The 13,325-nt window shown below is 36.1% G+C and overlaps 1 protein-coding gene across 1 annotated transcript in view; it reads right to left on the bottom strand.

Annotated features, from left to right (window-relative positions):
- RSF1 (remodeling and spacing factor 1) overlaps window positions 1–13,325 on the bottom strand; it is a gene marked incomplete at its 5' end in the record, with an annotated part of 166,387 nt that overhangs the window by 45,122 nt on the left and 107,940 nt on the right. The window contains one exon of the mRNA XM_082660016.1: window positions 6,991–7,145. Coding sequence (XP_082516142.1) covers window positions 6,991–7,145 — 155 coding nt within the window. The remainder of the gene's footprint in view (window positions 1–6,990; window positions 7,146–13,325) is intronic.

Genomic DNA, 13,325 nt, shown 5'->3' with positions numbered 1-13,325 from the left:
GACATTCACCTGCAGGGAAGACCTGTCCCTTCACCTCCATTTATTTATTTATTCAATTAGGTACTTATATAAGTAGGAACTTATAGATATTTTATTCTAAGATTTAAAATCTATCATCATATAAAGTTGTTGCTAAAACAGTTCTGCTCTCACCACTGAGAGCTCCTTCCAGTTGGCACTGTGTACTACTGAGATGCCTAAATTATTTTTTGAATATGTCCTTAATTTCTGTCATTCTAAGATACTCTAGGCTTATCCTGTATTTTCCCTGCCCATCTCCTGAATCAATCTTGTCTTTAAGGGGCACTAGTTCCTTTTAATGGAAAACAATATTTTGAAATAAAAATCTAGAAGCTAACGGTGCTTATTGCTACTGGGGTATCATTGTTCTTAGATTCCTCTCATGAACAGAGGTAAGAAATACATGTATGTATATTAAACCGTACACATGAATACATTTATATTTATTTCTATATCACCCACCATTGAGGTTTTGTTAGTCTTTTTGGCTATCTGAAGCTCATTCACTAGAAGATCCCTATAAAAAGACTCATGGGAAATTAGGTCTTCGATAGCACTTTACCTGCAGCCTCTATGTAAAAGTCAGTTTGGCTAGACATAAAATCTCTGGTTCACATTTTTCCCCCTTAAATATGTTATGGCATTTTCTTCTGGCATAAGTCATTGCTTTCAAATATAGTGATGGCAGTCTTATATTCTTTCCCCTATAAGTTACCTGGTCTTTTTGTCAGGATTGCCAAAGTACTTTCTTCAAAGCCCAATAATTTTACTAGAATATGTCTTGATGTTGGTTGTTCTGGGTTGATTTTCCAAGGTACACAGTGTCTTTTAAATATGTAGTCTGATATCCTTTTTTTATTTCAAGAAGTTTTGTTAAGCATAGTCTTTAGCATTTTTGCCTGTTCCCTTGCTTTGGTTTTCTTTTTTATGGGCCTCTGTTGGATTTTCATTGCGTATCTTCAAATCCTTATCTCTTTCTCTCAAATCTTTATCTCTTTATTCATTTGTTTTTGTTTTTAACTTTTTTAAAAAACACACACCTTTCCATCTGCTATTTATTAAGGGCACTAATTCTTGTGTTTGTTGACTGAGATGTTATTCATAGATTTTTGAAAAATCATAACTCTACCACCTAATAAGTTTTCATATGTTTAGTAAGAATGTGTTTTGGGTAAGCTTTCATTCTCTGCAGTGATGTTATTCTACTTCTTATTCTATTTTGTTATTATAATTCTGTGGGATTTGACCTGGATCTTTTTTAATTTTTTAGTTGCTCATTTTTATGGCAAGTAGACAGTTTTTCTAATTTCACAGCTATAGAGCTCTGCATTTTTTATATTAAAAATTAAAGTGACTTATTTTATGAGGTCACCTACCTCTAGCCTTCTCTCATACTTTTATTTGCACCTTCTTTTTTGCTTGTCTCCATTGTCTTTATTGTACTTAATTTAGATCCTATTCCCAGCAGATTGCACAAAGCTCTGTGTGGAGTTTAGTCCTGGAAGGGAGCTTTGGTTGGAGAAGTTTGAGAAGTCATAAGGCCTAGAGTACCCGAGTCCCTTTAAGATCTTAATTTCACATACTGTTTATAGTTTTTTATTTTTGCCATCAATATGTTCCTTTTATAGGGGAATCTGTAGAGAGTCAAAAACCATGCCACTGACATTTTCCAAAAATTATGAATGATAACTTAAATTATCACCTTCTGATTCTAGGCACAACAAACTCAATCAGAAAAGAAAACTTCAACAGTTTCTCTAATCATGAAACGTTTCTTTTTCTTTTCTTCTTCTTCCCTTCTCTCCCTTCCTTCCTTCATAGAGTAGAATGAAGAGCTAGTATAATACTAAAAACTAAATAATGATGGTATTCAATTACAAAAATTGTATGAATATCCTGAACACAGAAGCCCTGTACACAAAACTATTCTTTAAAATTCTATTAGGCGGGGCTTCGCTGGTGGCGCAGTGGTTGAGAATCTGCCTGCTAATGCAGGGGACACGGGTTTGAGCCCTGGTCTGGGAGGATCCCACATGCCGCGGAGCAACTGGGCCCGTGAGCCACAACTACTGAGCCTGAGCTCTAGAGCCTGTGCTCCGCAACAAGAGAGGCCGCGATAGTGAGAGGCCTGCGCACCGTGATGAAGGGTGGCCCCTGCTTGCCACAACTAGAGAAAGCCCTCGCACAGAAACAAAGACCCAACACAGCAAAAATAAATTAATTAATTAATAAACTCCTACCCCCAACACCTTGGAAAAAAAAAGTGTTGTGAATATCATAAACAAATTTATTAAAAAAATAAAATTCTATCAGGCATTTTCAAATTGATAGAATTTTAAAGAATGGTTTTGTATATATAGGGCATCTACATGCAGGATATTCACATAATTTTTGTAACTGAAGGTCATCATTAAGTTTTCAGTACTGTACTAGTAAACTTTGGTTTACTAGTTTGGTTTACAGTAATTTATCCTGTAGCTATTCTCTCCACTCTGTCAATATTACTTCAGGAAGGCAAAGTAAACAACATTAATTATTCTCCTTAAGACTGAATTCAGGGCTTCCCTGGTGGCGCAGTGGTTAAGGATCTGCCTGCCAATGCAGGGGACACAGGTTCGAGCCCTGGTCCGGGAAGATCCCACATGCTGCGGAGCAACTGAGGCCACGCGCCTAGAGCCCGTGCTCCGCAACAAGACAAGCCACCACAATGAGAAGCCCGTGCACTGCAACAAAGAGTAGCCCCAGCTTGCCACAACTAAAGCAAGCTCACGCACAACAAGGAAGACCCAATGCAGCCAAAAGTAAATAAATAAATTTAAAAAAAAAAAGACTGAATTCAGAAAACCTATTTTGGAATGCAGGCCATAACATCCATTTCTAGATACCAAATGTAGTATAGGAAAGTGCACCAGATTATCCCTTAACTGCTACATTTCCTATTGAACCAATTTCACAAAAAATGAATAAATCAACTCATAAATTGCAATATCAAAAATGTTTCCATTATATCACCAACCCAATAAATTGGAGTCTTTGGGAAATATTAATTGATAAGGTAAAGATCCTTCCCTGAATGATATTAAAAGTTTTAATCCCTCCCCCCACCAAAGCTTCTTAGCATCACACCATGACTAGGCCATCTATGTTCCATGGGCTAAGAAAAGCTTTTTTCCTTCTCCTGAGAACTTGACTGTTGGTTAAGTTCTGCTCCTCTTATAAACCAAAAACTGGATGTCAACTCAATCACTAGGCCACAGAGCTCATGTTATCAATAACATCTTACTGACGAACTAAATCTGGATTGAGAAAAAAAAAAAAAGGCACTGAGAACAGTGTTGGCACATTGTGATGATATACGTGTCAGCTATTTTACCCACTACAACGTAAGCTTCACAAAAGCAAGGATTTTAGTCTGCCTTGTTTACTAAATTCCCATGCCTAAAATCATGTCTGGCACACAGTAGGTGCACAATAAGTATCTGTCGAATGAATAAGAATTATTTTGCTGTTAGAATAAGAGAAACAGAAGAGACACTATCTAAGAGAAAGAAAAAAACCAGAGAACTAAATGTCTTGCTCCTCCCCTCCTTTGCTTTTCCAAGAGATGTCCTGCCCTACAGACTTTCTTTTAATTGTACTGAGAGTCAGAACATCAGCATTCACTGAGAAATATTTTCAGAAACAGCTGTATGAAAGCCTTTGTTGTCCAGTTGGCCCTCTGCATCCTCAGATAGAAAATATTCAGAAAAAAAAATCCAGAAAGTCCCAAAAAGCGGAATTTGAATTTGCCATACACAGGCAACTATTCACATAGCATTTACATTGTATTAGGTATTATAAGTAATCTATGGATGATTTAAATGAAGTACACGGGAGGATGTGCATAGGTGGTATGCAAATACTATTCTATTTTATATAAGGGACTTGAGCCTTCTTGGATTTTGGTATCGGCAGAGGTTCTGGGAGCAATCCCCAGAGAGACCAAGGGATGACCGTATTTGTTTTCAAGGTTAGGAGAAGACTGCCTATTTATAACCTTGATACTCAAACTGTGGTCCTCTGACCAGCAGCATCAACTTGGCCTCTGTAAAAATGGTGAATCAGGTAAATCACTAGGTAAACATCATGCATATTAAAATTTGAGAAGTACAGTTCTAGATCACTCTAGTTAAGGGCATAGGCTTTACAAGAATCAGAGTTCAAATCTAGACTCTGACACATTATTATCTGTATGACTCGGGCAAGCTTATAACCTTCCAAATTCCTTCATCTGTAAAACTGAAATAATAATGGTAGTACCTCAAAGAGCTGCTAATCCTTTTATTAAGAGGATTAAATAAAAATGCACATGAAGCATTTGGTAGGCTGCAAAAAAGCAGGACAGGCCCAATAAATGTTAGTTGCTGTTATTGTTGAAATTCCCCCCAACATAAGGCCCCCAACAGTGAAATTTTAGAATTCAATACAAGAAAGAGCTTTACTTTATTGAGGAAATAGTTTGTTTTTCTTTCTAATTTAAACTATACAATGACACCCCCCCTTCAAAATCAGTGTAAAATTTAAGTTCACTTAATAGGAATAATTGCCTCTTAAATTTCTATTGCCTTGACCTCTTTGGTCTTGATTTAAATACATTGGAGAAGAAGCAAACACAGGAATGAATGACCAAATGAATATTAAGTCTAAACTCAGAACTAATCCTTAGGGATGCTACTAAAAAAATCTGGAAAATTCAATAACATTATATAGTAAACTTGAAATTTGCTAAGAAAGTAAATCTTAATGGTTCTCATCACAAGAAAAAGTTTTTTGTAACTTTGTATGGAGACAGATAATTACTAAATTTATTGTGGTGATCATTTCACAAGGCATACAATGTCAAATCATTATGTTGTACCCCTGAGATGAATAATAATGTTATACGTCAATTATACTTCAATTTAAAAACATCTTAAAATTCAATAGTGGGTTTAGAGTACTTTAAAATTAACTTTTACTGATGTAGGCTACAAACTGAATTTTAAGATATAGAAAAGAATTTTTCAAATCAGAAATATGGCTTATGAGTAAGACCACCAAAGATATTTGAAATCATATAAACACTGGTCAAAGGAGGACAGTAAACAGGATTTTTGCTAAAAGCAATGCTTAATATGTACAAACATTATAGCCTACATTAAAAGGCATAATTACTTGTTTTTATACAATGCTTGCAGCTAGGGGATGACTTTATGGTTAATTCCCTCAAAGCAGCGAATAAGGTAAAAATATATTGCTTTCAGATTCTAATCAAAACAGTAAAGGAAAACTAACAGTAGAGGAAGAAAGCATAATAAGGAGGGCAAATTCTCTCCCCTGTCATTAAAAGGTATGTTATCAACAAAAAGTATTAACTAAAATGATGTTAGACAAAATTTCAGTTGGTTTCTCTGCTTCTAGAAAAGTTAGGACTTGGTTCTGTCCTTCTGAAGAGGTTACGATTTGATCTGGTCAGTTAAGCATATTAGGAAGCTCAATCAGGAAATCAAGTTTAATAATTATAATTCTTGGAGACTTAAGGATTTGCTAAGGGCAACCCAAAACAAAACAAAGAAAACCAATCCACACCACACACACACAAACAACTGAAGAATTGGCAAAGAACTTGAATAGATATTTTTCCAGAGAAGATATACAAATGACTAAGTACATGAAAAGGTGTTCAACATCATTATAGTCATTATGAAACGGCAAATCAAAACCACAGATAGGGCTTCCCTGGTGATGCAGTGGTTGAGAGTCCGCCTGCCGATGCAGGGGATACGGGTTTGTGCCCCGGTCCGGGAAGATCCCACATGCCGCGGAGCGGCTGGGCCCGTGAGCTATGGCCGCTGACCCTGCATGTCCGGAGCCTGTGCTCCGCAACGAGAGAGGCCACAGCAGTGAGAGGCCCGTGTACTGCAAAAAAACCACCACAGATACCACCTCACATCCATTAGAATGGCTATTATTTTAAAACAAAGAAAAGGAAGTGACAAGTGATGTGTACCTTGTGAAAAAACTGGAACCCTTATGCATTATTGGTAGGAATGTAAAATGGTGCAGTGGCTGTAGAAAATGGTATGGCAGAGGCTCAAAAAATTAAAAACAGAACTATCATCAGATCCAGTAATTCTACTTCAGGTATATACCCAAAAGAAGTGAAAGCAGGTATCTATACACCCACTTTCATAGCAGCACTATTCTCAATAGAAAAACGGTAGAAGAAACCCAAGCATCCAGTGACAGATGAATACATAAAATGTGGTAGATACACACAATGGAATATTAGCCTTAAAAAGGAAAAATTCTGATACTTGGACAATATGGATGAACACTGAAGACATTAAGCTCAATGAAAATGAGACGGTCACAAATGGACAAATACTACCATGATTTCTCTGAAGTAAGGTTCCTAGAGTTAATCAAATTCATAGAGAAAGAAAGTAGAATGATGGATGCCTGGGGCTGAGGGGAGGAGGAAAGGGGAATTAGTGTTTAATGAGTACACAGTTTCAGTTGGGGAAGGTAAGTCTGGAGATGAATGGTGGTGACAATTGCACAACACAAATGAACTTAATGCCATAGAACTGTACACTTAAAAATGGTTAAAATGATAAAATTTTGTTATGTATATTTTACCACAATAATTTTTAAAAAGTTCACTAATATTTTGTACTCTTAAATTAGTAACAGATATTATGTTTTGATGATATGAACATTTTTTATTTAAATTTTTTAAATGTTCAATATAAAAGACCAAAGTCCTCAATGGTTTTTTGCCGCTGTTTCTTTTTTTTTTTTTCATTAAATAAAAGGAAAATGTACCTCCTTTTACAGGAAGGGTTAAAAATTTTCAAATTGAGGGAATTTCAATTTATATAGCTGGGAAGAGGAGTAGAAAAGAGAAGAAATTACAAAACAAAGCAAAACAAAACACACAAAAAAAACCTTGTTTAGGTGTTTCTTCCTCCTTTTTAGTCTCCTCATCCTCTAAGCTGGGACTTTCCCGGGAAGAGTTGTCCTGTTGGCTAGAGTTTTTCAATAGTACAGGATCAATTTGTGCTTTCAGGAGCGCAAGAGTCTCAGCCAACTCGTTTCGATTTCTAAAAAAGTGGAAAAAAAAAAAAAAGACAGCATAAAAATCTTTCTTGTTTTCTAAGACCTGTGTTGCCAGGGGTTGGGGGGGAGGGTCAGAGAATTGGGAGCCTGGGGTTAGCAGATGCAAACTAGTATATATAAGATGGATAAACAACAAGGTCCTATTGTATAGCACACGGGACTATATTTAATATCCTGTGATAAACCATAATGGAAAAGAATATGAAAAAGAATATGTATAACGGAGTCACCTTGCTGTACAGCAGAAATTAACACAACACTGCAAATCAACTATACTTCAATAAAATTTAAAAAATCTTTCTTCTGTTCTAAAGAGATTTCAGAATATATCTATTAGAAATTAAAATCGAAAAAAGAAAAACATATTAAGAACATCAAAAAACACTAGTACAGGACTTCCCTGGTGGCACAGTGGTTCAGAGTCCACCTGCCGATGCAGGGGACACGGGTTTGTGCCCCGGTCCGGGAAGATCCCACATGCCACGGAGCGGCTGGGCCCGTGAGCCATGGCCTCTGAGCCTGCGCTCCGCAACGGGAGAGGCCACAACAGTGAGAGGGCCGCATACCACACACACACACACACAAAAACACACAAAAAAACACACTAGTACAGCTAACCCTAATTAACCTTAAATTTTAAAATTAAGTATTAGGAATGAATACATATTAAAATAAACTCTTCCCCAAAGAGGGGAATAGTCTTAAGACTATTCTATTGATTTGAATGGCAATGCAAATCTCTTTGGTTAAAAAGAACAATAGGAACAAAAATTAAACAAAAAGCTAAGTTGGATAATTTTTTTTAAATACTATGCAATGTCTAGGGAGTACAAAATCAATGGAAAACTTCCTTGAAGAAGAATTTTTTTTAAACTAAATGATTCAAGTTTTTGATTCATATGGGAATAAGAACTCTTTTCCACCTACAGAGAGAATAATATTTGAAACTGCTAAGGAAGTCTACTAACACAGTTCAAAAACCCAAAATTTTAAGTTATGGATGCTGCTTTGTCAATTAGAGTTTACAACTACAGGAAGGGAATTCATTTTGAATAAAAATTACAAGAAAATCCCAAATAAATAAGATACCAATCTACAAATTATCTGTTTTTTCTACCAAATCCGCAGGTGTAGTATGGTCAATTTTAATGCCACTTACAAACAAGAAAACTAATTTAAATATTTTCCTGCTCAGATAAACAGGGTGTAACAGTGAAAACAAAAAGGAAACCCTGGACTAAGAGTTGAGAAACTTAGTTCTAGATCTGCTACTAAGTTAATTAAACAGCACCATGATCTTCCCATCTGTGTCATCAAAGCACCGTGCATGCACCTCTAATTCTATGTAGTTAGTATTAAGATGAAACTACTTGTTTTCTTATCTGTCATGCCACATATGTCCTCTATCCTGTTTCCACCTCTGTGCTAGCTGCGTTATGAAGTAGGCTCTAAAAAAATGTTTAATGAATGAATGGAATCCCTGTTCCTAAACTAAATGGCGATGTACCCCTGGACAGGTCATCTATCTTCACTAGCCCTGAGTTTCCTTATCTATAAAAGACTAGATTCTCTCAAGTATTATTAAATTGGCTTCCAAAGAAAGTAATAAAATTGCCAGTGATTGACATCTTTCAGAAATTAAAATGACAACCATTTTGTCATTGTGTATGACAATGAACACAGGTTTATACATATTAAAAATATTGTGCATGGAAATGAATACATGTTTATATATAACTATCACATTAGCATATACAATAAAATGAATAGTTTTAGGATTTTAATTACCTAATAGTAGAAGGTCAGATTAGATGCACTTTCAAGATCATGTCTGGTACTACATCCACTTTACAAAAAAGGAAAATTAAAACCTAGATATGTTAAATAAATTAATTTTTGGCTAAGTTTCTATCTCTGAATTTCAGTAGACCAACCTGATTCTAACCTAAGCCTCTATCCACTTAATGTTATTACTATGATATTTCACTGAGAATTCTATTTGTTATTTTTTGAGGTCATGCTGGGAACTGCATGACCTCAACCCATTTGTTATTTTTTGAGGTCATGCTGGGAACTGAAAAAAATATTGAAGTATTTCACTATACCTATTTTTAAAAGCTGCTGAACATTACAAGAGTGCCAATATTGCTAGAAAATCCATGTCAATTACTTCCACTACTCTAAGCAACAAAAAAATTTAGCAGAAAAATTAATTAAGAACTCCCCTAAAGGCTTTTAACCTGACTACAGTATTAAAATGCAAACCTAAAATAGCCATTATATGAAAACAGAAAACTACCCATCTGGATTTCTCCTGTTTCAATCTTACAATTAGATTTAGTATGCTAAGTAATTTTTAAAAAACCCTAAATTAGAACTAGAGGGTATTTTAATAAATATACATATATTAAAATTATATCCAAATTTCTTACAGGACCTTTTATTTTTAGTACGATTTTTAAAGGTTACTTTCCATTTACAGTTATTACAAAATATTGGCTATACTCCCCATTGTTGTACAATACATTCTTGAGTCTATCTTACACCCAACAGTCTGTACCTCCCCCTCCCACTGGTAAACACTAGTTTGTTCTCTATATCTGTGAGTCTGCCTATATTTTGTTTTATTCACTAGTTTGTTGTATTTTTTAGATTCCACATGTTAGTGATATCATAAAGTATTTGCATTTCTCTGTCTGACTTATTTCACTTAGCATAATGCCCTCCAAGTTCATCCATGTTACTGCAAATGGCAAAATTTCTTTCAAGACTGAGTAGTATTCCATTGTGCGTATATGTGTATGTGTGTTTGTGTATATAAATATATGTAAACCACAACAGATTCATGTATGTTAATTTTGTTTCCTGCAACTTTTCCAAATTCACTGCTGAACTCCAGTAATTTTCTGGTAGCGTCTTTAGGATTTTCTATGTACAGCACCATGTCATCTGCAAACAGTGGCAGTTTAAGGCAGTTTCCTCCTTTCCAATTTGTATTTTTTAATTTCTTTTTCTTCTCTGATTGATGTGGCTAGGACTTCCAAAATTATGTTGAATAAAAGTGGTGAGAGTGGGGATCTTTGTCTTGTTCCCGATCTTAGAGGAAATACTTATATAGCTTTTCACCATAGAGTATGATGTTAGCTGTGCGTTTGTCATATACAGCCTTTATGATGTTGAGGTACGTTCCTTCTATGTCCACTTTCTGGAGTGTTTTTATCATAAGTGGACGTTGAATTTTATCAAAAGCTTTCTGCATCTATTGAGATGATTATATGGTTTTCATTCTTCAATTTGTTAATGTGGTATATCACGCTGATTTGCAGATATTGAGAAATCCTTGCATCCCTGAGATCAATCCCATTTGATCACAGTGTATGATCCTTTCAACGTTCTGAGATTTTTTTTTTGGCTGCGCCACATGGCATATGAAATCTTATTAGTTCCCTGACCAGAGATCGAACCTGCACCCCCAGCAGTGTAAGTGTGGAGTCTTAACCACTGGGCCAGAGAAGTCCCCTTTTAATGTATTACTGGATTCGGTTTGCTAGTATTTGGTTGAGGATTTTTGCATCTTTGTTCATCAGTGATATTGGCCTATAATTTTCTTTTTTTATGATATCTTTGTCTGGTTTTCATATCAGGGTGATGTTGGCCTCATAGAATGAGTGTGGAAGTGTTCCTTCCTCTGCAATGTTTTGGAATAGTTTCAGAAGGATAGGTGTTAACACTTCTCTAAAGGTTTGGTAAAATTCATAACTGACCCACTTTGCTGTACAGCAGAAATTAACACAACACTGTAAATCAACTATACTCCAATAAAAAAAATTAATTAAAACCAAAAAAAAAAAAAAGGGGGGGGTTTGTAGAATTCTCCTGTGAAGCCATCTGGTCCTCTACAGGACCTTTTATTTTTTTAAATAAATTTGTGGGGTTAAAAAAAAATATTTATTTATTTGGTTGTGTCGGGTCTTAGTTGTGGCAGTCAGGCTCCTTAGTTGTGGCATGTGCACTCTTAGTTGCGGCATGCATGTGGGATCTAATTCCCAGACCAGGGATTGAACCCAGGCCCCCTGCATTGGGAGCATGGAGTCTTAACCACTGTGCCACCAGGGAGGTCCCTACAGGACCTTTTAAAATAGACTGTGGATTCTAACAACAGTTGTTTTGCCCTCCCTCTCTCCATTGTTTTCTTTTCTTTAAAACATTTCTTCACTGAAGCGTATTAAATCAGATATATTCCTCCAAAATGCCATGTTCTCTTATGATCTCAGGTGTTTGCATTTCTGTTCTCTTCAGTCCAAAGTGCATTTCAGACTAACTCCAATCATTATTTCAAAGACAAACACAGAATGGATAAACGTGGTATATCCATACAAGGGGGAATATTATTTAGCCATAAAAAGGAATGGAGTACTGATTCTTACTACATAGATGAACCTTGAAAATATTATGCTATCTGAAAGAAGCCAGACACGAAGGCCACATATTGTATGATTCTATGTATATACAGTGTCTAGAAAGGCAACTTAGGGAAACATAAAGTAGACTGGCAGCTGCCATGGGCTGGGGAAAGGGAAAATGGTGAGTAAATGCTAATGCACAGGGTATGGGGTTTCTTTGTGGGGTGAGGAAAATGCCCTGGAGTTAGATAGTGGTGATAGCTTCACAACTTTGAGAATATACTAAAAATCACTAAATTGTATTTTTTAAAAGTGATGGTGACTTGGACAAGAATGTAGTTATGAAAGGAATGAGGAACATTTAAACACTGGATCCATTTTGCATAGAGAGCTGACTGGATTTGCTGCAAGAATGGATGGGAAGTGAGAGAAAAAGAAAAGTTAATGATGTGCCTCCCAAGTTTTGGATCCAAGTAAACATGGATGTTCTTAACTGTGATGGGAGAAACATATTGAAGTGGAAAGGCTGGAAGCTCAAGTTATGGGCAGACTGACTGATGTTGACTTAATGGATTCTTAACTATCTGTACCTAAAGTTAATCTAGACTTGAGTGAAGTAGAACATATCATCCTAATTGTATAATATATATATAATATACATATGATTGGAATATATAATTATATATTCCTATCATATAATGTGGAATATGATTTTTCTTAGTCTAAGGGATGTTCAGAGTTAGAATTAGTGGTAGGGATAAACCGTTCAGAAGCAATTGACCTGATAGCCCAATTCAATTAAAAAAAAAAAAAAAAAAAAAAGGGCTTCCCTGGTGGCGCAGTGGTTGAGAGTCTGCCTGCCGATGCAGGGGATGCGGGTTCGTGCCCCGGTCTGGGAGGATCCCACATGCCGCGGAGCGGCTGGGCCCGTGAGCCATGGCCGCTGAGGCTGTGCTTCCGGAGCCTGTGCTCCACAACGGGAGAGGCCACAACAGTGAGAGGCCGTGTACCGCAAAAAAAAAAGACAAAACAAAAACACAGCCAAGCATAGGTATCATCTGCCAAGTATGGGTTAGGTATCTGGTTCCTCCATAGCACACTGGAGTGATCTCCATCACAGATCACATTTATGACACTATATTACCATTTACTATTTCCCTGTATCTTTCTACCACAATATGGAGAGCTTAGGAATGGCATCATGTCTTTGTACCTCCAGAGCACAGGACAGTTAGTTATACAGCAAGTCTTTAGCAAACACCTGTAATATATGATTCCAAAGTTTACCAATAATTTGCCATCTTTTTCATGCAAGTCCAAATTACTGAGTAGACAAAAAGGAGGATAACTGAGTATGACAGTATTCCTTAAGGGGGCCAAGAAACTGAAGGAAGGTATTAATGAGTGATATCAAAGAAGTTAACATTAGTGAGTGATCACTATGCTCCAGGAATTACTCCAGAAGCATTACATGAATTAATTCATATAATTCCAATATAATCTGATTAAATAGGTACTATTATTACCCCCATTTTATAAGACTAGGAAAGTGAGAACATGCAGAAAGGTACAGTAATTTGCTTATGGTCACAGTTAGTACATATTAAAGGCAGAACTGAATTATAGACAGTCTGACTTCAGAGACCATCTTTTCAATCACTGTGCTATATTAGCAGCATGTCTTGACAGATTTTCTAATTATGGGTTCATGAAAACTCGGTATACTATTTAGAAATCAGCTCTTTGAAAATGATTGTCAAA

The sequence above is a fragment of the Grampus griseus genome, assembly GCF_964374135.1.
Source record: "Grampus griseus genome assembly, chromosome: 8".
Taxonomy (NCBI): domain Eukaryota; kingdom Metazoa; phylum Chordata; class Mammalia; order Artiodactyla; family Delphinidae; genus Grampus; species Grampus griseus.
The sequence above is the reverse complement of the archived record's forward strand: the minus strand, read 5'-3'. Positions and strand labels throughout refer to the sequence as shown.